Source organism: Bidens hawaiensis, unplaced genomic scaffold, assembly GCF_021521415.1.
Source record: "Bidens hawaiensis isolate Kalapana, Puna unplaced genomic scaffold, B.hawaiensis_p1.1 tig00027194_1, whole genome shotgun sequence".
NCBI classification, from domain to species: Eukaryota; Viridiplantae; Streptophyta; class Magnoliopsida; order Asterales; family Asteraceae; genus Bidens; species Bidens hawaiensis.
The window spans coordinates 139,256-162,469 of record NW_027494394.1 but is presented as its reverse complement, the minus strand read 5'-3'; the positions used below and the strand labels follow the sequence as shown (position 1 = coordinate 162,469).

The following is a 23,214-nucleotide window of genomic DNA, read 5'->3' as shown; positions in this document are numbered from 1 at the left end:
TGTTGGTCTTATATATTCTTATATTTTCCTTCCACGTGGAACTGTAATTCCCATGTTATATGTCCTTTTTGTTCATATTTTTCTTGTTGTTTTCTTTTCTTGATGTTGGTTTCTCAAGAAGTGCTTTCACGCAATATTTCTTCATTCCAATATAGCCTTTGATTTCATTTTACATATGAAATTATTAGAAGTTTTTGAATTGACATTTTACAAAATGTAAACATAGGAAAAAACATCATACGCAAAACAAACGTTGCCATGTGCCGCAAAGTGCGCGAGTAAATATACTAGTCATTAATAAAAAATCAACTTCTCAATCTAAGAATCATTACCTTATCTGGTTGATCATCTATATCTTTCTTTGATTTGGGATTATTGGGTAACAATTCTTTATATCTTGAGTTGAATATTCTAACATGAAAAATAGATTTCCCAAGATGTTTAAAAGATAACAAATGTCCAAACTTTATGCAATAATATTCACTAAACTCCGGCCACCCTTTCTGTAACCAAAGCTTACCGTCCCCAGAGACCGTCCACCCCAACGGCCAAACCTTGTCGTCTGAAACGATTAATAAGACGTTGTTCAACAGGATTTGCTTCCGGTGATCTCTAATAAACTCTTTGGGGACTTTCGGTTATTAATGTTAAAATATATAAGTGTTATATAAAACAAGGGTGTAAAAATGTCACACTATGTCACATACCAACCAATGGACAAGCGCGCTAGACGAGAATGGTGTCAGTTATTAGTCAGTTTCGATATAATCACTACTTTTTAAATAGATTGATAAACTTATGGTTAAAAAAAGATATTATTCGCAGCGGAAAATTTCAAAAACATTAAACTACTTATAAACATTTGATCCATAATTAGGAATAACAACGCCATCAACATAAAAGATTTTTTCATTTACAACGAAACGAAAAACTCGTTCGTGTTTTTAAAACCATAAATGGTTGGTTTTTGTGACGGGGTGAGATAAAAACATAGTGTGTTAGAAGAAGGTGGTCACTCACGAGTCTTGTTTGGTCTGAGGATGCAAGTAATAGGTCTCATATGAATATCTGGACATCTGGTTCTACTCTTGACTTTTGAGGGGTGAAGTTATATTTTTTAGATATGTTTGTATTAAATGTCTATACTTAGCTTACAATACGTAAGTTGTGCTAATGTAATACGGAGTATTATAATTTAGTGACTATTTTCCTTATAATTAACTTAGTATATGTTTATATATTTGAACTAATTGTAAATTATGTATTTATATGAACGAATGATTTTACATAAACTTTATGTTTGTGTAACGAAAATGGATCGAAAACATAGAAGTCAAGGGTTGACATGTGATAGTGTAAAAACAATCAACGTGTCGTTTGGTTCTAGATTGATTAGTATATATGTACTGTATAAATAGATATGTTATATTAAAGTCAAAATAGAACAAAAAAATTGAAGTAATGTGGCTTTATAATTGTATCACTTCAAGAAACTATTCAAGTATTCAAGAGTGTCGTACCCACATGCATGCAATCAAATTACATAATCTTGATTATCTTACATGATTATCTAGTATTTGATGTACTAATTAAAAATATAAAACTTTGTTAACAGAAAATGACAATATCAATCAACAATTCCTACAATTTCAATGTAGCAACGGTAAGCACAAGAATGAACCACTCGTTGCAAAAGAAAAAAAAAATACTATGGAGTTGATTGTTGAAGAATCAATGGGAACTATGATGATGCAATAGGTTTGTCAAGAACTCAAACGTAATAAGTTGATACAAACCCTAACAGATCAATCTTTATCAAACAACTGAAGAACAGAACCAAGAACAATTACAACTAACTGCGATTGAGATTATCACAACAAGAACTCAAATCAACAGATGAACAATACGGAATTTCACCAACACAGTTCCAACCACTAGGCCCAGCAACTAGCATATTTATTCTCAAACAAAAAATATAAGAACCAATATAAGAAAATTGAACTAATGAAAAAGAAAATTAATAAATGATGGATATAAAACTGATACAATATATATATATATATATATATATATATATATATATATATATTTTAACATCCCCCCTCAGGTTTATATCTAAAAGCATCAAATAATCCTAACTGTTTGCACATAAAAACATGTTGACTTACCAATAACCCTTTTGTAAGTACATCTGCAAGCTGCTTGTCAGAACGAATAGACACGGTTTTGATAACTCCTGAAGTTATCTTTTCACGCAAGAAAAACAAATCAATTTCAAAATGTTTTGTCCGGTCATGAAAAACCGGATTTGCAGCAATAGATATAGCTACATTATTATCACAATTCAAGGATACTAGAAGAGAAACAGTAACTTTTAATTCTTTTAACAGATTTTTAATCCATATGATTTCTTCAGCACATGCACACATAGCCCTGTATTCAGCCTCAGCTGATGATCTCGAAACCGTTAACTATTTCTTACTTTTCCAAGCAACAAGTGACTGGCCCAAAAAAACACAAAACCCAGTGACAGATCTTCTTGTATCTAGACACTTAGCCCAATCAGAATCAGCGAAGGCTGTGAGATTAAAAGTATCACCCTTTTTGAACAATATGCCTAAACCAGGAGCTCCTTTTAAATATCTTAACAACCTTAGAGCTAATTGTAAATGAGCATTAGATGGACTATGCATAAACTGACTCGGAAACTGAACAACATAACAAATATCAGGTCTTGTATGGGAAAGGTAAATCAATTTACCAATTAATTTTTGATAACCCGTGATACTTTTTAATAAAGTTTTATCTTTATTGAACATATTCATAACAACATAGTTTTGTTCAATAGGAGTACTAACCGGTTTGCATGCACTCATGCCATACTCGGTTAATAACTCCATGCAATATTTTCGTTAACATAAACACACCCCAAAATCAGACTTTAACATTTCGATTCCCAAAAAATATTTAAGTAGACCCAAATCTTTAATCAAGAAATTTGACCTTAACATTTCTTTGATTGACTCAATAGCACTAACACTGTTACCGGTTATCACAATGTCATCCACATAAACTAATAATACAATAAACACATAATTATCATATTTAATAAACAAGGAATAATCACATGTAGACTGAACAAAACCCATACTTAACAATGCACTAACAAGGTTAGCATTCCACATTCTAGGGGCTTGCTTTAAACCATATAAATATTTTATAAGTTTGCAAACACGTGTATCATTCTTAGAAAAATAACCCTCATGTAGTTTCATATAAACATCTTCATGCAATCACCATATAAAAAAGCGTTGTTAATATCTAACTGAAACAGAGGCCAAACTAATCACACATCTAACAGTTACCATCTTAACAACCGGAGAGAATGTCTCATCAAAATCAATACCTTCTCTTTGACTATATCCCTTAGCGACTAACATTGCCTTATACCTATCAATTTCACCATTTGCTTTATACTTAATTTTGTATACCCATTTACACCCAATAGCTTTTCTATCTTTGGGTAAGTCAACAAGAATCCAAGTATTATTTCTATACAAAGCACTCATTTCATCATTCATAGCACTAATCCAGTTTGGATCAGTTGCAGCCTCCTGATAGTATTTAGGTTCAACTGTTTTGTTTAAACTAGACACAAAAGACAAGTTTTCAACTGACAAGTTTGAATAGTTAACCACTTTCTCAAATCCATATTTTACTTTCCCTTCTATAACAAAATCATTCAATTTTTTTGGTAAAGCATGATTTCTAGTTGACCTTCTAAGAGGTATCTGATTTGAGGTGCCCTCAGAATTATTATTATTTTCATTTTCAACGCTAGGCTGATCTACCTCACTAGAGCCATCAACAGAACTAGCATTATGTGATCCAGTTGGATCATTAACAGTCCTAGAGTTGCTACTAGGTGGCTGATCCTCGCTAGAGTGATCATTTGTTACCCTCATTTCATCACCGGGACCTAATTCATTTAAGGACACTTTGGAAATATCATTATCATAAAGATTAAAAAAAATTCAAGTTATTAACAGAAGCATCGATGTTAGAATCAAAGACTTTTAATGATATATTATCTTTAAAAGGAAATATATTTTCATAAAAATTTAACATCTCTAGAAAATATAATTTGTTTAGTGTCTAAACACCACAATTTATAACCCTTTTTTTGATATGAGTATCCTAAGAAAACACATTTTTCAGCTCTTTTTTCAAACTTATGTGACACGGTTAAAACAGTACCAAAACATAAACATCCAAAAGTCCTTAAATGTGATAATGAGGGTTTAAAACCAAAAAAACATTCGTAGGGGGTTTTACCTTCTAACACGGAAGATGGAGTCCTGTTAATAAGATATGCAGCAGTTAGGACACACTCGGACCAGAAAGAAAGAGGAATACCTCCTTGAAAAGGTAAAGACCTGGCAACATTTAAAAGATGTCTATGTTTTCTCTCCACAACCCCATTTTGTTGTGGAGAATATGTGCAAGAAGTTTGATGCAAAACACCATTATCTTTAAAGAAATTCTTAGTTTGGTTATTGACAAACTCAGTGCCATTATCACTCCTAACAACCTTAATATTCTGACTAAACTGATTTTTAATAAGTTTAAAAAAACTTTCAATATTATAAAAAACTTCATCCTTGTTTTTCATCAAAAAAATCCAAACAACTCTAGCATAATCATCAACAACCGTTAAAAAATACTTGTAACCCTCTTTGCTTTTAACCTTATAGGGACCCCACACATCAATATGTATAAGATCACCTATAAATTTTGATTTGTGGTCACTTAAAGGAAATTTTTCCCTGTGTTGTTTAGCCAAATGACAAACCTCACAGGGATGATAATTTTTTTGAAAATAAAAATTTAACTTAGTTTGTAAAACATTTTAAGCATTATCAGCAGGATGACTTAACCTAGCATGCCACAAATTAATCATATCATGACTATTCATATACACCTTTAGAGAGCTAGTGACACCACTACAGAAGTATAGACCATCTAACTGACTACCAGTCACCAGGACTTTTCTTGTGAGTAAATCCTGGAGATAGCAATTATTTTCATCAAAAATAACTTTGACTTTGTTATCCTTAGCAAGTCTATGAACAGATAGTAGATTTACTTGATATTCAGGAACAACTAAAACATCATTTAAAATAATAGAGTCACTTAATTTTATATTTCCTATTTTAGTAACTATGGCATTAGACCCATTTGGGTGTTTAACAGTTACATTAAATTCATAAATATCAATTTGATCAAAAATATTTTCATCATTTTTTACCATATGTTGGTTTGCACCTGAATCTACTATCCATTCATTATTGGTTAAAAAAGGAAAACTACTAGCAAAACAAAACATCTTAGGACTAAAAATACTAGCAGAAAAAGATCCTTGACTCTTACCTCCTATATGAGAAGTAGGAGCACTATCTCCTTGCTTTTCATTCAAGAGACTAAGAAGTTTTGTAACTTGCTCAGAAGTTATTGTAGCTCCAGAGCTAGAAGTGGACTGATCATTTTTACCTTGCACGGCATTATTTGAAACCACAGACTTAGATCCTTGATTAAAAGACTGGCCCCTTGGTCTAGGACCTTGTGGGTATCCAACAATCTCAAAACACCTTTCAACAGTGTGCCCAATCTTATTGCAATGTGTGCATTTAAGGTTAGGGTTGGGCCCTCTGTTGAATTTTTTCTTAGTGTCAAAAGATTGACTTGACTTAGACACGAACCCCATATTTTGAGTTTGTGCCTTAGAAGTCCCACTAGAGTTTCTATGGGACTCTTCCCTAGACACAATTGAGACAACAGTTTTAATAGTAGGTAGAGGATCCCTAGTTAACAAAGAAGTTCTAACAGATTGGTACACATCATCTAAGCCCATTAAGAATTGCATAAGTTTTATTAACTGGTTAAAATCATTAATATTTTCTGATGCATTGCAACTACATGACGGGAGTTGAACCATAGCATCAAATTGTTTCCGCATAGTATTAAGTTTATGATAATATTCAGACACAGAAGAACCATTTTGATTAAGAGAATTCATTTTTTGATAAAGGCCAAACACCACAGACCCATCCACTTTATCATAAGTTTCTTTTAAATCTTGCCAAACATCTAAAGCTTTCCTAGAAAAAACTTGTCCTAAGTATAGTTCATCAGACACAGAATTAAGAATCCAAGACAGAACCACAGAATTACATCTATCCCATTGTTTCCCAAGAACTTCGTTATCAAGTGATCTTTTACAAGAATCGTCAATAAAATCAACTTTATTTTTAACTTGCAAAGCGAGAAACATAGCATTAGCCCATACAGTGTAATTTTCTGTCCCTTTCAGTTTTATATTCACAATAGTTAATGTGTTAGAGTCACTTGCATGCAAATACAACGGATCACTAGCCTCTAACTTACTAACAGGCGTTTCAGTATCACCCATAGTAACAATCAAGAAAATCAAGTGTGAATATCACACAAGTATAAGCACATAAACTGGCCCGACTAGTCCAGCAACAACAAAGGCCTATTGCAAAAAAAAACAAAAATAAAACCTAAAATTATCAAAGAGAAAAAGAAAGACAAAAAAATTAAAAAGGAAGGAACGATCTCACAAAGGTATAAGCAAGAGTATTAGAAGAAACTAGATGATCCTCAACTCCCAATTTGCCGCGAATCAGACTAATAACCCGAACTAAACAGCCTTTCAAACAGATCGTCAATTGCCGAACAAACCTAGGGTTTCAAATTGGAAACCCTAAACACATCAACCAGAGAATAAACGCGGAAGAATGGTAGATCAGAGCTTCATCTGCTCTGATACCATGTCAAGAACTCAAACGTAATCTTCTATAAATTTGATAAATCGATACAAACCCTAACAGACCAATCTTTATCAAACAACTGAAGAACAGAACCAAGAACAATTACAACTAACTGCGATTGAGATTATCACAAACAAGAACTCAAATCAACAGATGAACAATACTGAATTTCACCAACACAGTGAAACCCTAAGAGAGAACTTGGTGTTTTTGAGAAAAAAAAAATAATATTGCATAAAACTTGAACCGTCTTTCTTTTCTTTTAAACTGGTACAAATAGCAGCCCATCCAAAAAAGCTCGTTCATCCAAGCTCCAAGCCCAAACCAGCTTCCAACCACTAGGCCCAGCAACCAGCATATTTATTCTCAAACAAAAAATATATGAACCAATATAAGAAAATTGAACTAATGAAAAAGAAAATTAATAAAGGATGGATATAAAACTGATACAATATATATATATATATATATATATATATATATATATTAACAAGGTTTCAGATGAGGATCTGGTTCTACTCTTGACTTTTGAGGGGTGTAGTACGGAAGTGATATGAATGTATTAATTAGTCTGTATATAGTAAGTTGAATTAATCAGGGCATTCTCAATCCATTCTTCATTATCCATCTCTACAAGTATACTAAAAACATCATTTTTTCTCTCTCGTTTTCAATTAAATAATATCTTTATACTTTTATCATTATATTTTCTGTCTCCTTCACTAACAACCACTTTCAAAAATATTAAAAAAATTATAGATGTGAACAATGTGCTCCTCCAAATTTAACCATAAATAGTAACATTTTCTCTCATCCTCTCACAATCACTTTTAACCATCTTTAAAAAATAGAGAACCCTCTCACATAATTTGGAAAATCGGTTGGGAATGCTCTTAGATTTATTTTATACCGTGAATTTCTTTTTTTATAAACTTATAATATGTGATTACTAATGTAATTATATTATTTAGTGACATTTTTATTTAAAATAAATTCATGCTTCATGTTAAATTTTAAACAAATAATCACTTAATAGATACGAAGTTGCATATTTCTTATAATGGAATATTTCATAGAATAGTAATCAAGTTTTAAAAATATTCAAATTAGGTCACTCATGCAAATTTTCCTCAAATTAGGTCACTAAATCTTCAAATCGAGACTAGCCGAATTTTTTGTGCGTTAAGAAAGCAATGGAGGAGAAGATGTAGGGGTTAGGATTTACAATACATGTAGTTATATTTTAAAAAAATGATTATTATATAAATATTTAAAAATAAAAAATTAAATTCATGTCAACATAAAAAAAAAAGAATTTCTATGTGATACAAGAAAAAGCTAAAAAAACATGTTAAAACATATAATTTAAATAAAATATAAAGTTGAATAACTTAAATAAAATACTTTTTAAATTTAAGTGACCTAATTGAAACAATTTTAAAACTTGATTACCATTATATAAAATTGTCTATGTCACTAACCATCAAGTAATCCTAAAAACTTGAGTGTTTATAGTTTGAAAAAAAAAAGTGAGTGATTATAATCAAAACACCAAATAAACTGTTAGGTGATATATTAAATGGCTACTAATCAATTTGCATTATTTCTTTCATGATTTGAACATGCTTCCCCAAATAGAATTAAAAATTAAAATGGTCATGAAACTTCACATAGTCAAGTTTTCTTAGATCATCTAAAGTTCATATGATGTTTTAAAGATTAATCACCTAATCATGGGCCCTCCGAGCCGCACCATCAGCCGGGGCATATAAGTTTCGGGGGCATATACTTTTTATACATATTACATATATATGTTTTTTGGTGTTAAAAATAAGGTTATTTGCAATGGTTTATGAGATATTACACGCTAAGAATGGTTTATGCCTATAATAAATCGATAGATAAAATTTTTATCCATGTACGTTAGAGAATAAAAAAGTTTCGTGAAGCCCTACGGACCTTTTATTTTGGCTCGGTCGAGGTATTTAAATTCTCAAAAACGGTCCTGCACCTAACATAAAGACTTTCATAGTACTTTTAAATATTAAGATGTAACATAAATTTGCATCATGTAGAGGATACTAGAGGCCGAGCGTACACATGTAATGGAGAAAATTCATGATGACATAGCAAAAGCTCGTAGAAAGGCAGAAGAAAGACGAGCCACAGGTGAGGCCAAGAGAGGGACCAAAGTGGCAAGAGTCATGGAAGTGGCTAACTCGATGAGGGGCATTGGTCGAGCTCCTAGCAAGCAATTCTTCTTTTAAGTTTGTCACAACATTATTAAAATACCAAATCCTTGGGATACAGTTAGTGTTTGAATGATAAGCACGGGGTAATGTTGAGGTTTCTTTATTCAAAAGTTCTAAGGCAGAGTGGTGAGTGCTTAAGACGGTATACAAATTAAAAGGCTTGTGAGGGTATTTTGTACATTTTCTAGCTTTACTCTTCAAGGTTGGATCCTATTATTACAATACAATGACTACTCGGTTAAACTTTTGTATTGCTAGTAACTTAATGCATGTTTGTTTCCTTTTTATAAACAACTATATAGTTTTATTGACTGTTTTTACAAATATGTTTTTCATTAAAACTGGTTGGTTATAATTCCCACGAATTTGTTTGGTAAAAGAGCCCGCCTAAGTCGCTAGCCTCTAAACCAAAATGGCATTTGGTCAAATTTTATTTGGTTGTGTAATAGCTGTTTCCTCCCGTTACTGAGAGAGTTCAATCCGCAATAGACAAGTTAGGTGGATTTAAAAGTAAAGTACTAAATCAAGGATAACATTTTTTTTCGACGACTCAATTGACTCCGCTCAAGAGTACAATACCCTTATACATTTTCCAGAGCAAAAATACATGTAAAACAAGAGATTACTAGTCAAGATCGTTAATCAAAGATCAGCACAAATATTCTTTTTGTCATTACCGAAACCATGTGCATACACCACCTTACACATTTTTCAGCCATTGTATAGTCCAACTTATTACTCGCATTATCGTTTGTTTAGTCATGTGGATACTCATTTGAGAAAATGTAACCCATGTAGATATCAACATATGTACCATAATTGAACATCATCTAAAAACTTATGTAACCTTGTGTAGTATTTAAATAGGCACATGAACTACCCTTGGAGAAAGGTTATGTTATTTATATGGGATTAACAAACCAATGTTTTCAAAACAGAACATGTTGACCAGACCCTCGCAAGTTAGTTGGCAAGTTAGCAGTAACTACATAATGGTAAAGCAATGTTGAGACTTGAGAGATGTGAACAAAGCGGAAACGAATAACAAAATCACATTAAAAATGTTGCTAACGACAAATCGTAAGTCACAGGATTTAGAAGTTGTGAGCTCAGAAACTCATGTCAACAATATGATAATAATAATAATAATACTCGGGTAGTATGACAAAGCTCAAATTGTTATACTAAAACAAAAACAATTGTAGTCTAGTGGCATCAAGAAGTGTAGAAAAGGTCTCTCCCATAACGATTAAGATACTGCTAACCACAAACACAAACGTAATTAATCTTTTGATGGTTTGACAAAACTTAAGCGCACATCAGAAGCAAAACTAATAAATTATTTAGTGGCATGCTGTAGTCTGGTTCATCATCAAACAAGTCATCGATAAAATTGCAACAGTAGACGATATGAAAATGCATTAAAGGTCGTGAAACATACAAAACATATAAATAAACACAACTCTGAATTTCTTCTTGTCAAATACTTTCAAAATTGCAAAGATATTAAACGCTACATGAAATGAAACTATTGCACAACCAAAAGACATTCTTACCCATCGATCATAGAACCTAGTAATGTCTAAGAATCGGCAATGGTGACCTCAACTTCAACACCGGGTTCAATGGTGATCGAGGTAATTTGCTTCACAACATCCGGTGAGCTGAAAAGATCAATAACACGTTTGTGCACTCGAAGCTCGAATCTGTCCCAAGTGTTTGTTCCTAAAAATTAACAGAAAAACAACGTTCAAAGATAGCTAAGAACTAGTTGTATAAAGAATGTAAAACTGTTAAAAAAACAAAATTTATGGGTTTTGAGCTTCAAACACTTACATGAACCTAACAATTAGTGGGTTTTGGTTTAAGCTAACAGCATGACAAGTTCAAGTCAAACCCGTAGACATGTTCAAATAGCTAAAAAAAAGTTGGTGGAGACGAAACCCATAATGTTTAAACCACAAAACCCTAAACATGTAATCTACTCTAGTTTATATAAAACTTTTGTAAGAGTATTTCATGTCAAATCTTAAAATGACAATTGTGTTTTGGTGAAAATTTATAGATTTTAGTGACAAATATGACCCAAAAAAAAAGATCGTCAAGCGTGTCTGATACAATATTCAAAGCAATGTCATGATATATTTAAACTTGGTTTAGGGTTTAACCCTCAATATCATAGTTTCTAGTCTACCAAAAAGTTTAACAAACAATAAAAAACTAATACCTTCACCACAAGGAGACTTCCTGGTTGTGATATTAAGAACCTTGGTTGGCATTCTAACCGGTCCCTTTACCCTCAACTTCTTGTCCTTGGCCCCACGAACCAAATCAGCACACACTATGGTTAATATTATCAACGTAAATTATTAAATGAAAATGAAAATGAAACCAAATCATTGCATAAGTGATTTTTATGATTAGTGTAGTAATTGATACCTTTCTCAAGATTCTTAACATTCTTGGATGAGAGAGTAATCCTAATCTTGTGGATCTGTTCTTGTGTCTCTTCAAGCCCTGGCTTCGTTGGCTTCATTGCTGCATAAGCCATCTTCTTGGTTCTGATAAACACAGTATTAATCAATGACACAAAGTGTCATAAGATCAAAAGACTATTGAAGCTCTATACAAATAATAATGTGTTGCAACAGTCTATTTATTTGTATTGTACATGCACAAACAAACATCAGTGTAGCTATGGAACTGTTTCATGTTCAAATCTATCAAATTTCACAGGTGTTTGTAGAGCTAAGTAGCAGTGTATACAAGCCAGGCCTGAGCTCAGCTCATTTTAACTTTCAACTAAACTGGACTCAAGCTCAAGCTCTGCTTGTTTATTCTTTATAATTAATTTAAAAATATTTACATATTATTATAAAAACATAATACGTAGTATATATATAAAACAAAAACCTAGTGTAGGCTCGAGCTCGATATGCAAAGCTTGGGCTCAGACCCGTTATTAAATGAACCTCAATAAAAGCTTGTGCACGGACTTGTTTAAGCTCATCTCGATTCGAGATTATAACACGCGTACACCTGAGTAAACAATCCTATACGCTCGAAACAAGCCAAGCTTATTCAAAGTCGAACCTCAAATACGGCCCGTTTAGTTATCAAGCTCAAGCCGTGTACTTTCGAGCCTTGTGTATATTAAGTTCCCACTACAATAGCCAAGCTCGAGCTGAGCTTAGGCTCATTTAATGAATTCTAAAAATACAAAATAATAATAATCATTTACACCCCTAGAACTAAACAGAATTTGGTATAATCGGTTAAAATGAAACTAAAGTGCCTACAAAATAGACCTAATTTCCAAATAAACTACTAATTGAATTAAAAAACAAGAATTAAACACTGTAGCAGCAATGATATTCAATTCAGATTCAAATCCACCAAAAACATAACCAATGTCTACTAACACAACCTAATTTATATAATATCACAAAGTATGAACAATATACAATCGAGTTTAACATAATTAACAGATGAACAAGTTAAAATCAAAGCGGAATTGAAACTAACCGGCTGAGATAACAATATTATTCCGGCGGCGGCGGTGGTCTCTAACACTTGCAGAAGTTCAGAAATTGAAACCCTAGCTCATTTTATAACCCACCCTGGATATTTACAGAAGCTAAGCCCAGAGTCATGTAAAGTATTTGGGCCTGGTTCTAAATTCCTGTTTTTAAAGTATTTTAGTAATTAGTGACGTACAAACAACCGGTTTGGGCCCGCCGACCACCCGACCCAGTTTGTATACCAGCTCGTAGTCTCGTTCCCCGGAACCTGTCTAAATTCGACACAATTTTAGACCATACATTAACTATCCCGGTTTTTAATAAAACAACGTGTCGTGTCGAATACAACTCTTTTTACCTAGAGCATGTTTTCCATATAGACGTATTTAAGTTTAAATCTCCAAAATGGCCCATTTATATAATGTGGTTCCAAGTTTGTCCCCTCAAATTTAAGTTTCCAAATTTGTCTCTTTGGTGTCTCGTCGTCGGCGACATGTTGGCGAACACCGACGATGTGTTAACATAACATAGGGTTGACAATGCGTTATGTTACTAACATAGGGTAGCAGCGATGCGTTAATGTTTAAAGCAGGGATTCCACGATGCGTTAGTTGATAACGCATCGCTGCTACCCTATGTTAGCAACATTAACGCATCGTCAACCCTATGTTATGTCAACAAGTCGCCGACGATGCGTTTATGTTGCTAACATAGCGTAGGGTTGACGATGCGTTTATGTTGCTAACATAGGGTAGCAGCGATGCGTTATCAACTAACGCATCGTAGAACCCCTGCTTAAAACATTAACGCATCGCTGCTACCCTGTGTTAGCAACATAATACATTGTCAACCCTATGTTATGTTAACACATCGTCGGTGTTCGCTAACATGTCGCCGACGACGAGATACCAAAGGGACAAAGTTAGAAACTTAAATTTGTTGGGACAAACTTGGAACCGTATTCTATAAATGGACTATTTTGAGAATTTTCTATTAAGTTTATTGTCTGGTTTTAATTATCCTTTGTATTTTTACAGGCGTGTGATAAAACCAACAAAAAGGGAATTCAAAACTAATTTTTATTTTAAAACTAAATCATTATAAAATAAATTAAATTCTTATATAAGCTGAAAGCCAAAATAATATGATATAAACTAAAGGTTATTAATAAGTGTTAATATGAGACTGGCTTACTTAATAGAGATTATTATCTCTAAGTGAGAGGTCGTGTGTTTTAACTTTTAATTGAGACAAATGCACATGACCTTATAAAAATTAATTAATAAGCTCATCATACATGACCTTATAAAATTTAATTAATAAACTCGTTACTTTACCCCCCCACACTAAAGCATCATATTTCTCTAACTCTATTGCTAGGCTTGTCTTTTCAATTTACTAGTGTCTATAACTAGCTAAAGATGTTTAGATATTCAACTTTAGACTGAATCCATTACTAATAACATTATGATTTATAAACTACCAAACTTCTCAAACTTAAGTACAACAAAAGATCATTAACCAACTCACTGATCAATATTAGGTGGTGTTAAGACTTAAGAGAGTATTTGATTCCATAGAATCATAGATTAATCTGGAAATGGTATTCTCCACATATAACTTACATTTATATATATTATATTATTTAGAATATAATCATTTATTCGTACTCGGTACTTTAATATAAAATTATCCAAATATAATAAAAAGGACCACCGAAGAGACATTACATACTTTTGCCATACCTATTGCATGAAAATACACATATTAATAATAATTTAATAATATATGCAGGACATGGCAATCGTATATGCATTTGTACGGTTGTTTGTTACTTTCACAGTGCAAGGTTCGGTTTGGTTCGATTAAAATAATTTGGTTAATAACTAAAATCAAACTTAGTCTATTTTTTTTTTTTGCTTAAAAATACATGAAACGAAAGTAAATACATGAAATACAATGTATAAAAGCTATAAATATATGAAAATATGAATGGTTTCTTTGGTTAATTTCGATTAACCAAAGGTACAAAGAAGACCATTAACGATTTTTGGTTATTACTGTTCAGTCTCGTCAATTTTTTGTTTGATTTCGATTATTGCTCACCCATGCATGCAACTACCTTATCCATCTTGATTAAAACAACGATTGTTCAGTTAGCTCGTGACATGAAGCTAGCCTGGGTAACGAGCAAAAAATCTCGCTCCAAACTACTTCAATTTGTAAAGGAGTACAACTCAAGCCAAGTTTGGCTCGCTCACTAGCTCACTCGTTTGTCTTGTTTAAATTAACACCAAGTTTTAATAGTTTACAAGCTAAGTAAGATACTTTTAATCTTTTAAAGCCTAGCTATACTTTCTATTATTATTCACTTCGTTTCACTTCAATTCATTTTCTTTTTTAAAGTTCAAACAATCATAAGCCAACCTTTTTATATGAGCCAAACCAACCAATTCAAACCAAGATCAAACTCAAAATTTCAGTTTGGTTTAGAATTTGAGCCAATTCCGAGCTTGCTTTGGTTTAGCTCGCTCATTAAAAGCATTGGTTAAAACAATAGTTGCAACTGGTTACGCAAGCATACAATTTTTGTTTATTATTTTTTTTAATCTAAAGTCAATTTTTTATTTAATGCATCTCTATTAAGTTAATAAAGACAACATACTAACTAGAGATTAAAGCATATATTAACATTTTTTTTTATAAAAAGTTAAATTAATATCAATAATTTGTAAAGTAAAAAAAATACGAAAGTTATTTTCCGTACTGTTAATACGTTGAAAGAATGACTGTCACAAAGTTGAAACGATTGGCATAAAGGAAGTTTATATTCATTTGTCTTCTACTTTTGAAAAGCATACCATTTAAAATAAATAACAATTGACTACCTTTTGATGATGGGGGTTTCGGTTTTGGTGATAGGAATGAGACCGGAACAAATCTTCTAGAGTTTGCGGTGACACATGACCTAGGTATTATAAATTCTTTTTTTAGGAAACGAGATTCTCATTTAATCACTTTTAGCAGTGGCGGACGCGACACGCAAATTGACTACCTTTTGATGAGGCGAGGAGACCGACGTAGGTGGAAGGACTGCAAAGTCATACCTGGGGAGGCAGTTGTGACTCAACATCGACTACTAGTGACTGATATAGCCTTCAGAAATAAGCTGACTGTTCGAGAGAAGAAAGGTACACCGAGAATTCGATGGGGAAATTTGAAGGACGAAAATCTCCTACTGTTTAAGGATAAACTCATACTGCATACGCGGGCTCGACTAAATGGGGACTCAACTCATATATGGGAAGCTATGGAGACAAAGATCATCCAAGTAGCAAAGGAGACTCTCGGGGTCACAACAGGAAAGTCAAGTGGGCATAAGGAGTCTTGGTGGTGGAATGACGCAGTGCAAGACAAGATAAGGGACAAACAAGGATGTTTTAGGGAGCTAATGAGGTGCACGAATGAGGAGGAGCGAGTGGAATTGAGGGACAACTACAAAACGGCCAAGATAGAGGCAAAGAAGGCAGTGGCGGAAGCAAAGAAGGCGGCCTTTAAACGGATGTATGAAAGTCTAGAAACAAAAGAGGGGGAACATGCTATGTTTAAGATTGCCAAAGCCAGGGAGCGTAGAAGGCAAGATCTAGGACCGGTGAAGTTCATAAAGGATACAGATGGGCATGTACTGGTCAAGGAGCAGGACATCAAGCTAAGATGGCAAACCTACTTCCACAATCTTTTTAACAATGGGAGAGCTTACCAAGAAGAACATGACAACACAAACTTTCAACGACAACAATCGAATAACTGCTACTGCCGACGGATCACACGAGAAGAGGTGAAGGACGCACTTAGGAGGATGGGAAGGTCTAAGGCGGTTGGCCCAGACAACATACCCATCGAGGTGTGGAAGTGTCTGGGGGAGGAAGGAGTCATGTGGTTAACTACTCTGTTCAATAGTATTCTCAAATCAGGTAAGATGCCAGACCAGTGGAGGAGCAGCGTTGTAGTTCCTATCTATAAGAACAAAGGAGACGCCCAATGTTGTGGTAACTACCGAGGAATCAAACTACTAAGTCATACTATGAAGCTATGGGAAAGAGTGATTGAGGTTAGACTTAGACGAGAAACTCAGGTTACGGTCAACCAATTTGGCTTCATGCCGGGGCGTTCCACCACAGAGGCAATACACCTTATAAAAAGATTAATGGAAAAGTATAGGGAGAAGAAGCGTGATCTACATATGGTGTTTATTGACCTAGAAAAGGCCTACGACAGTGTGCCACGACAGGTGCTCTGGGAGTGCTTTGAGGGTAGAAGAGTGCCCAGGAAATACATAGAGATAATTATGGATATGTATACCATGAGTGAAACAAGTGTCCGTGCGCCAGTGGGGGATACTGATTTCTTTCCTGTAGAGGTAGGTCTTCACCAGGGGTCAGCGTTGACCCCGTTTCTTTTTGCAGTAGTCTTGGATGAGTTGTCAAAGTCGATTCAGGAGACTCTCCCGTGGTGCATGATGTTCGCAGACGATATTGTGTTACTTGCTGAGAAAAAACAAGATCTAAACATGAGGCTTGAGGAGTGGCGAACAACCTTAGAGACAAAAGGTTTAAAGATTAGCCGATCTAAGACGGAGTACCTACACTGTGATTTTGGTGAGATAAACGACAGTGAAGACGCACACATCACAATTGAAGGGCAGGTGGTCCCGCAGGTAACGAAGTTCAAGTATTTAGGATCATTTGTACAGAGCGATGGGGAATTAGACAGTGATGTGACCCACCGAGTTCAGGTAGGATGGTGTAGATGGAAAGCAGCCACAGGTATATTGTGCGACAAGAGTTTCCCGACTAATCTGAAGGGAAAATTCTATAGGGTGGCAGTTAGACCTGCAATGCTATATGGAACAGATTGTTGGGCCATCAAGAAGGCACAAGTGCGGAAGATGGAGGTAGCAGAAATGAGAATGCTACGTTGGATGTGTGGGCACACAAGGCTAGACAGAATAAGAAACGTTGTGCTTCGCGAGAGATTAGGGGTGGCGAACATAGCAGACAAGATAAGAGAGTGGAGATTGAGATGGTTTGGACATGTAAAGAGAAGACAGACGACGAATCCTGTTAGATCCGTAGAAAACATTACTATAGAGGGGAGGAGGGGTAGAGGACGACCGAAATTGACTTGGGATGAGAGGATTAGGCATGATTTGATAGACCTAAACCTCTCCGAGGACATGGTTGAGGATAGGAATTCGTGGAGAAGTAGAATTAAAGTTAAGGATTTTTAGAGAGAATTGAATACCTTAGGGCTTAGACTTAACTTATTTATGTCACATACCATAATGGTATTTCCCTTACATATTTTATTATTATTATTATTATTAGCTTTTATATTGCGGTTAAACTGTGACCTTATTATTAATATTATTATAATTAGTAGTAGTTTTTTATATAACTGTTAAACTTTGATTTCCTTTTTTTTGCTTCATACACATGTTCTTAGAGCCGATGGTCTCTCTGGAAGCCACCTCTTTATTCCTTTGGATAGAGGTACGGTGTGCCTACATCCCACCCTCCCCAGACCCTACATATAGCTCTGCTGTCGGTGGAATTTTACTGGGTATGATTGATTGATTGATTGATTGATTTGATTAAAATAAATAACAACATATAATAATCCAAATACATGTACTGGTTTGGTAGTATTAAAACATTTATATAAAAATATTTTTCTTTAATTAGTTGAGGGCTCAAGTCTTATTATAGATTAAATAACTCTTTTATGTTACGTCTCCATTTAAAGCACTATCGGCTTAGCGCGTGTGCAAGTGACCCAAAACATAAATGACATAATATGTTATTTGTTTAAAAGTAGTAGAAATTAAAAAATGACAACTTTTAGTTCAGTTATAAAGATTGAGATACATAAATTTGTTAGAGATACCATGAGTTCAAGTACCACTTTTGATAGTTAAATCAATATAAGGTATCAAAGCTAATATATTATATATGTATATATTAGTTTGAGGCCCGTGTATTACATAGGTAATTGTTGAAAATTTTAAACTTTTATTATTAAGTGAAATACAATCAACAAATTGATCATATATTGTTAATACAATTAAAATTAAACTAAAATTACATAAGTAAGATTGCACAAATATGTTACAAATAGGTAAAAACTTCCTTTTACACTACATTTGTTATTGTAATAGCATGTATACATTGTTTATAAAAAACCAAATTTTTAGTCCATGTCTGCCTGTAACTCTTGATAAAGTAACATATAGACATGCTTATAACTCTTGATATAGCTATATATAGTTGTGCGTGTGACAAAAATGGTTATCCAAGTACATACAAACTTTAGATAAATGATAATATATATCCATGATACTAATAAAAGAAAAATTCATACAAATAAAATGTCATAGCTTTTAATCAATTAATATGATGTCATTTGAGAACATTTCCTCAGTTTAGCCAAAAAAAACATGATTATCCCAAAAACCATATACCTAAACTTTGATGATATAATTATTCTTAGAATCTTTACAAATTTTTAATTGACTTTATATTTTACAATAAAAATTGTATAATCAAGCAAAATAAAAACCGAAAATTCAAATATAACAAAATGATTTATTTATTTCATATGAATGAAATTGCCAGGAAAATGAAAAATACATAATAACCCTAAAACCATATTTAAATAATAGTGATTATTATGAATTAAAGAATATTAGAAGATTTAAAGTTGCATAAAATGAATGTAGTGATTCTTATTTATAATATTTGAAAGTAGGGTTGCCACTGTTACCCGTAACATGAAACCCAACCCAAGAAAACCCGTATCTGAACCCAAACTAACCTGACCCGAGAATCTCGAACCCAAGAAAGTAGTAACCCGAACCTGAACCGAAGTAATTCGAGTTGGTTCTTGGGTCCGAATTCTAGGTTTTGGGTCAACCCGAAAATTTTTAATAATAAAATCATATGTATTTTTAGGTATTAAAGGCTAAGCCTTAGCCGCTGACGTTATCAGAATTTAGTCTAAGTCGATTATTCTCATTCCACGTATTATGAATCGAATGTTTATTATTTTGAATATAAACCATAATAAACAATTTAGTTAACACTTTAAAATTCACTAATCGTCTCTTGTCAATTCATACGAAGACCACTTATTATATGTAGTAATGGATTTAGTTGGAATAAACCTATAGTTTTAATGTCATATAATGAAATGACTTAAAAGATAAGGACCATATATGAAAATTGATTGAAAAAAAGGTGATGAGGGCTATGATGTTAACAAGTGGCAAAATTGGTAGGCTTTTATTATGATAGATAGATGTGTCATATAGTTAACAGAATAGAATTTAATAGGAGCGATAAACCGACATATGTGTGGGAGAGGAATAAGGAATCCATGAAAATAAGATGTTACATTCGGTTGTATAATAAGATGTGGCGGAGCGTGTCAAACCACAAAGAATATATAAAAGTACCGTCTACACAAGTGATTGGAAATCAAGATAATTTGATAATCTTCTTATAGATTATATAATGCTTATATATGGGATCATGAGTATAAAATTTATATGAAAAAAGGGTCTTCAAGATCATAAATTATATATAATGAACTAATTAAAAAAGAAAAAACAAAGAGCTAGCGCTAAACTTCAGTTTTATTCTTAAAAGAACATGATATTATAATCTTATAACAATCAAACAACTTGTAATAAAAATCATAATATATGATACGTTGTAGCAAAATATAGCCCGCAAGATGTAGTGAGATTTTGACTGATATCGATTTAGTTTGTTATGGTTCGTCACTATGCTAATACGATATTGATATTTGTATAGCCTACGTTATAAATATACGTTATTTTGAATACAACTTCATGTTCAACAAAATCTATACCAAAATATAAAGAAAAAGTTATACACGGATTTGAAATCATAAGAACAAATACTAGTACCAAACCTAATAATACCGATCAGATTCGATTCAGTTCGAGATGATTCTAGTACGGTATCAACATTATAGCTTACGAGTCACAAAGTACTTTATTTTAAAATAACATAGTTTTCAACGAAATTTATGCCAAAATATTTAGAAAAAATAGTTAAATAACACTAGTTATACAACATTTCATAATAAATTAACAAATGCAAGTTATTAAAGATATATCAAATTAATTAATGAATAGATGAGTTAAAAACGCAAAAGCCTAAGGGTAAAAATATAAGCTCAAATAAAAAATAACAAAACACTATTCACAATCTAGAGTTCCACACTATTGAATTGTGTTGCATAAATTCACGAATGTAATTAGCGGGGTTTTATTATCTTCCGAATAAATAAATAAAACACTAATGTAATTATCAAATTACTAATTGGCCTGTATCGTTCAACCTTAAATTTTTTATTTACATAACATGCAAGTAAAAAAATTAACATTTTGAAATCTAGTTTAATTGCTAAAGAATCGTATCAATAATTTATAAGATAGTTTATTATAACCATTTGAGCTTAATAATGAAATTAAGATTTATAAGATAGTTTATTATAACCAAAGCATCTTAATAATGAAATTAAGTTGATTTAAAAAAATCACCAAACATGTTAAAACTAAATGAAACAACCGTCAAACTATGTTGCTATATTAAAGCCTATTGGTCTATTTAAAATACACTACTTTTTGTATTGTTCAAAACAAAAGGTTATAATTTTTTGTGTGTGAAAATGTTGATTATCACTTAATAAATTCTTGACCAGCTTAAAAGTTAAATAACTTTCTTTTATTAATTTTAATATAGCAATATTAGCTTTGATAGGCTTCAATTAATGCTAAATAGTCATATTTTATTATAATATAACAAAATCAATAAATAGTTATATATTTTTTTTGTGTGTGAAAATGTCGATTATCACTTAATTAATTCTTGACCAGCTGAAAAGTTAAATAACCTTTTTTTTTTAATTTTAATATAACAATAGTAGCTTTGATAGGCTTCAATTAATGCTAAATAGTCATATTTTATTATAATATAACAAAAACAATAAATAGTTATAATTTTTGTGTGTGTGAAAATGTTGATTATCACTTAATAAATTCTTGACCAGCTGAAAAGTTAAATAACCTTTTCTTTTCTAATATAACAATATTAGCTTTGATAGGCTTCAATTAATGCTAAACAGTTATATTTTATTATAATGTAACAAAATCAATAAATGATTTAATATCAAAATAATCTTATTAATTATTCTTAAAAAAGTATTAGCTTGATAGGTGTTCAATTAATGTAAAACAAGTTAAAAATTACAATAACAATATTATTTTAAATAATATTCACATAATACTATATCTTAAAGTTCAATTATATATTTTGTTTATTCGAAAATTTAATTAGGTACACGAATAATCCCGAAATTAATAAAAAAAAAATAAATAAAGAAAAAGACAAAGAAATACATAATCCCGCTTTTATTGGGTAGACGTTTCTTTCAACAACATAAAAGGAGGGCATTATATGAAAACATAACGTAACGATCCCTATACTTTTAGAAGTAAACCAAATGACCCTCCTTTACCAAATGACTCAAATCAATGTCATTACAAATAGGGGAATGGATATGAATAATGGTTCGGCCGGTATCGTGTTACAGTGGGAACTAACAGATAATACCTAGAGAATTGAGTTTGTAAATACTTGCAAGTTATTAAAATCTTGATACACAAGGATCACAATTAAACATTTTAAGATTTAAGTGTCATGTAAGAATGATAATTAGTATAAGAAACATCTTAATATAAAGTATGAGATTTGAAATAAAAAAAGGCAGTCGTAAACTTGACCACGACATAAACACCAATGAGACTCGTTCCAAACAGGCTTACACTCAATAAACCAAATTACATTTATTTTCGTGTCTATGTATTCTAACTAACCTTATATTAAAAATCATGAAGCTAAACTTTCTTTGCAACTAATAAAGGATTGTGCTTATAAGACATATAATTTTCTCATAGACTTTTATCACGTGCTTATTTAAAAATTGTAAACCTACTTTAAAATAAAGTATTAGATTGGAAATACGAAAAAGCTGTCCTAAACCTAACCACTACATGCCTACATATAAGACTATTTTCAAACAAGCTTTTCAGAATTCTCCTGTTAATTTCAACATGCATAACAAAAAAAAGACCTAATTCTAAAAAATTCACGAAGATAACCTTTCTTTACAAACAAGAAAGGATTGTGCTAGTAAGACACACAATCACCCCACAAACTTTTCTCGTCAGGAACAGATAAAAAGTTAACATTCCAGTTCCAGAAATTTCTGTAAACGAAACAAAACGAAACACAACTCCAAGTACCAAAAGAGGGACTCCAATGTAACACTTTCAACTAAAGTGCCCAAAAGTGTTCACTTAACCAAAATTGTAAACCTTTTATAAAACTTTAGCTTCCATTGTAATAATAATAATAATAATAAACAATAATAATTTATATCAGTTGAAGTAGAGGCGGCATAGGAAATGGAGAAGATGCAAGAACAATAATAATAATAATA

The 23,214-nt window shown here is 32.3% G+C and overlaps 2 protein-coding genes across 2 annotated transcripts; both read right to left on the bottom strand.

The window, feature by feature from the left end:
* Positions 1 to 3,577: 3,577 nt before the first annotated feature.
* LOC143574955 (uncharacterized) lies at positions 3,578 to 6,469 on the bottom strand. The gene is made up of 5 exons (XM_077059444.1): positions 5,431 to 6,469; positions 4,982 to 5,163; positions 4,336 to 4,609; positions 3,720 to 3,979; positions 3,578 to 3,634 (listed from the first exon to the last, which is right to left on the bottom strand). Exons 1-5 carry the CDS (start codon positions 6,467 to 6,469, stop codon positions 3,578 to 3,580), a joined length of 1,812 nt encoding a protein of 603 aa, XP_076915559.1.
* Positions 6,470 to 10,491: 4,022 nt separating this feature from the next.
* Positions 10,492 to 12,769, bottom strand: LOC143574958 (small ribosomal subunit protein uS10y-like). The gene is made up of 4 exons (XM_077059446.1): positions 12,629 to 12,769; positions 11,543 to 11,664; positions 11,331 to 11,444; positions 10,492 to 10,828 (listed from the first exon to the last, which is right to left on the bottom strand). Exons 2-4 carry the CDS (start codon positions 11,652 to 11,654, stop codon positions 10,686 to 10,688), a joined length of 369 nt encoding a protein of 122 aa, XP_076915561.1. The 5' UTR covers positions 11,655 to 11,664; positions 12,629 to 12,769; the 3' UTR covers positions 10,492 to 10,685.
* Positions 12,770 to 23,214: the final 10,445 nt, after the last annotated feature.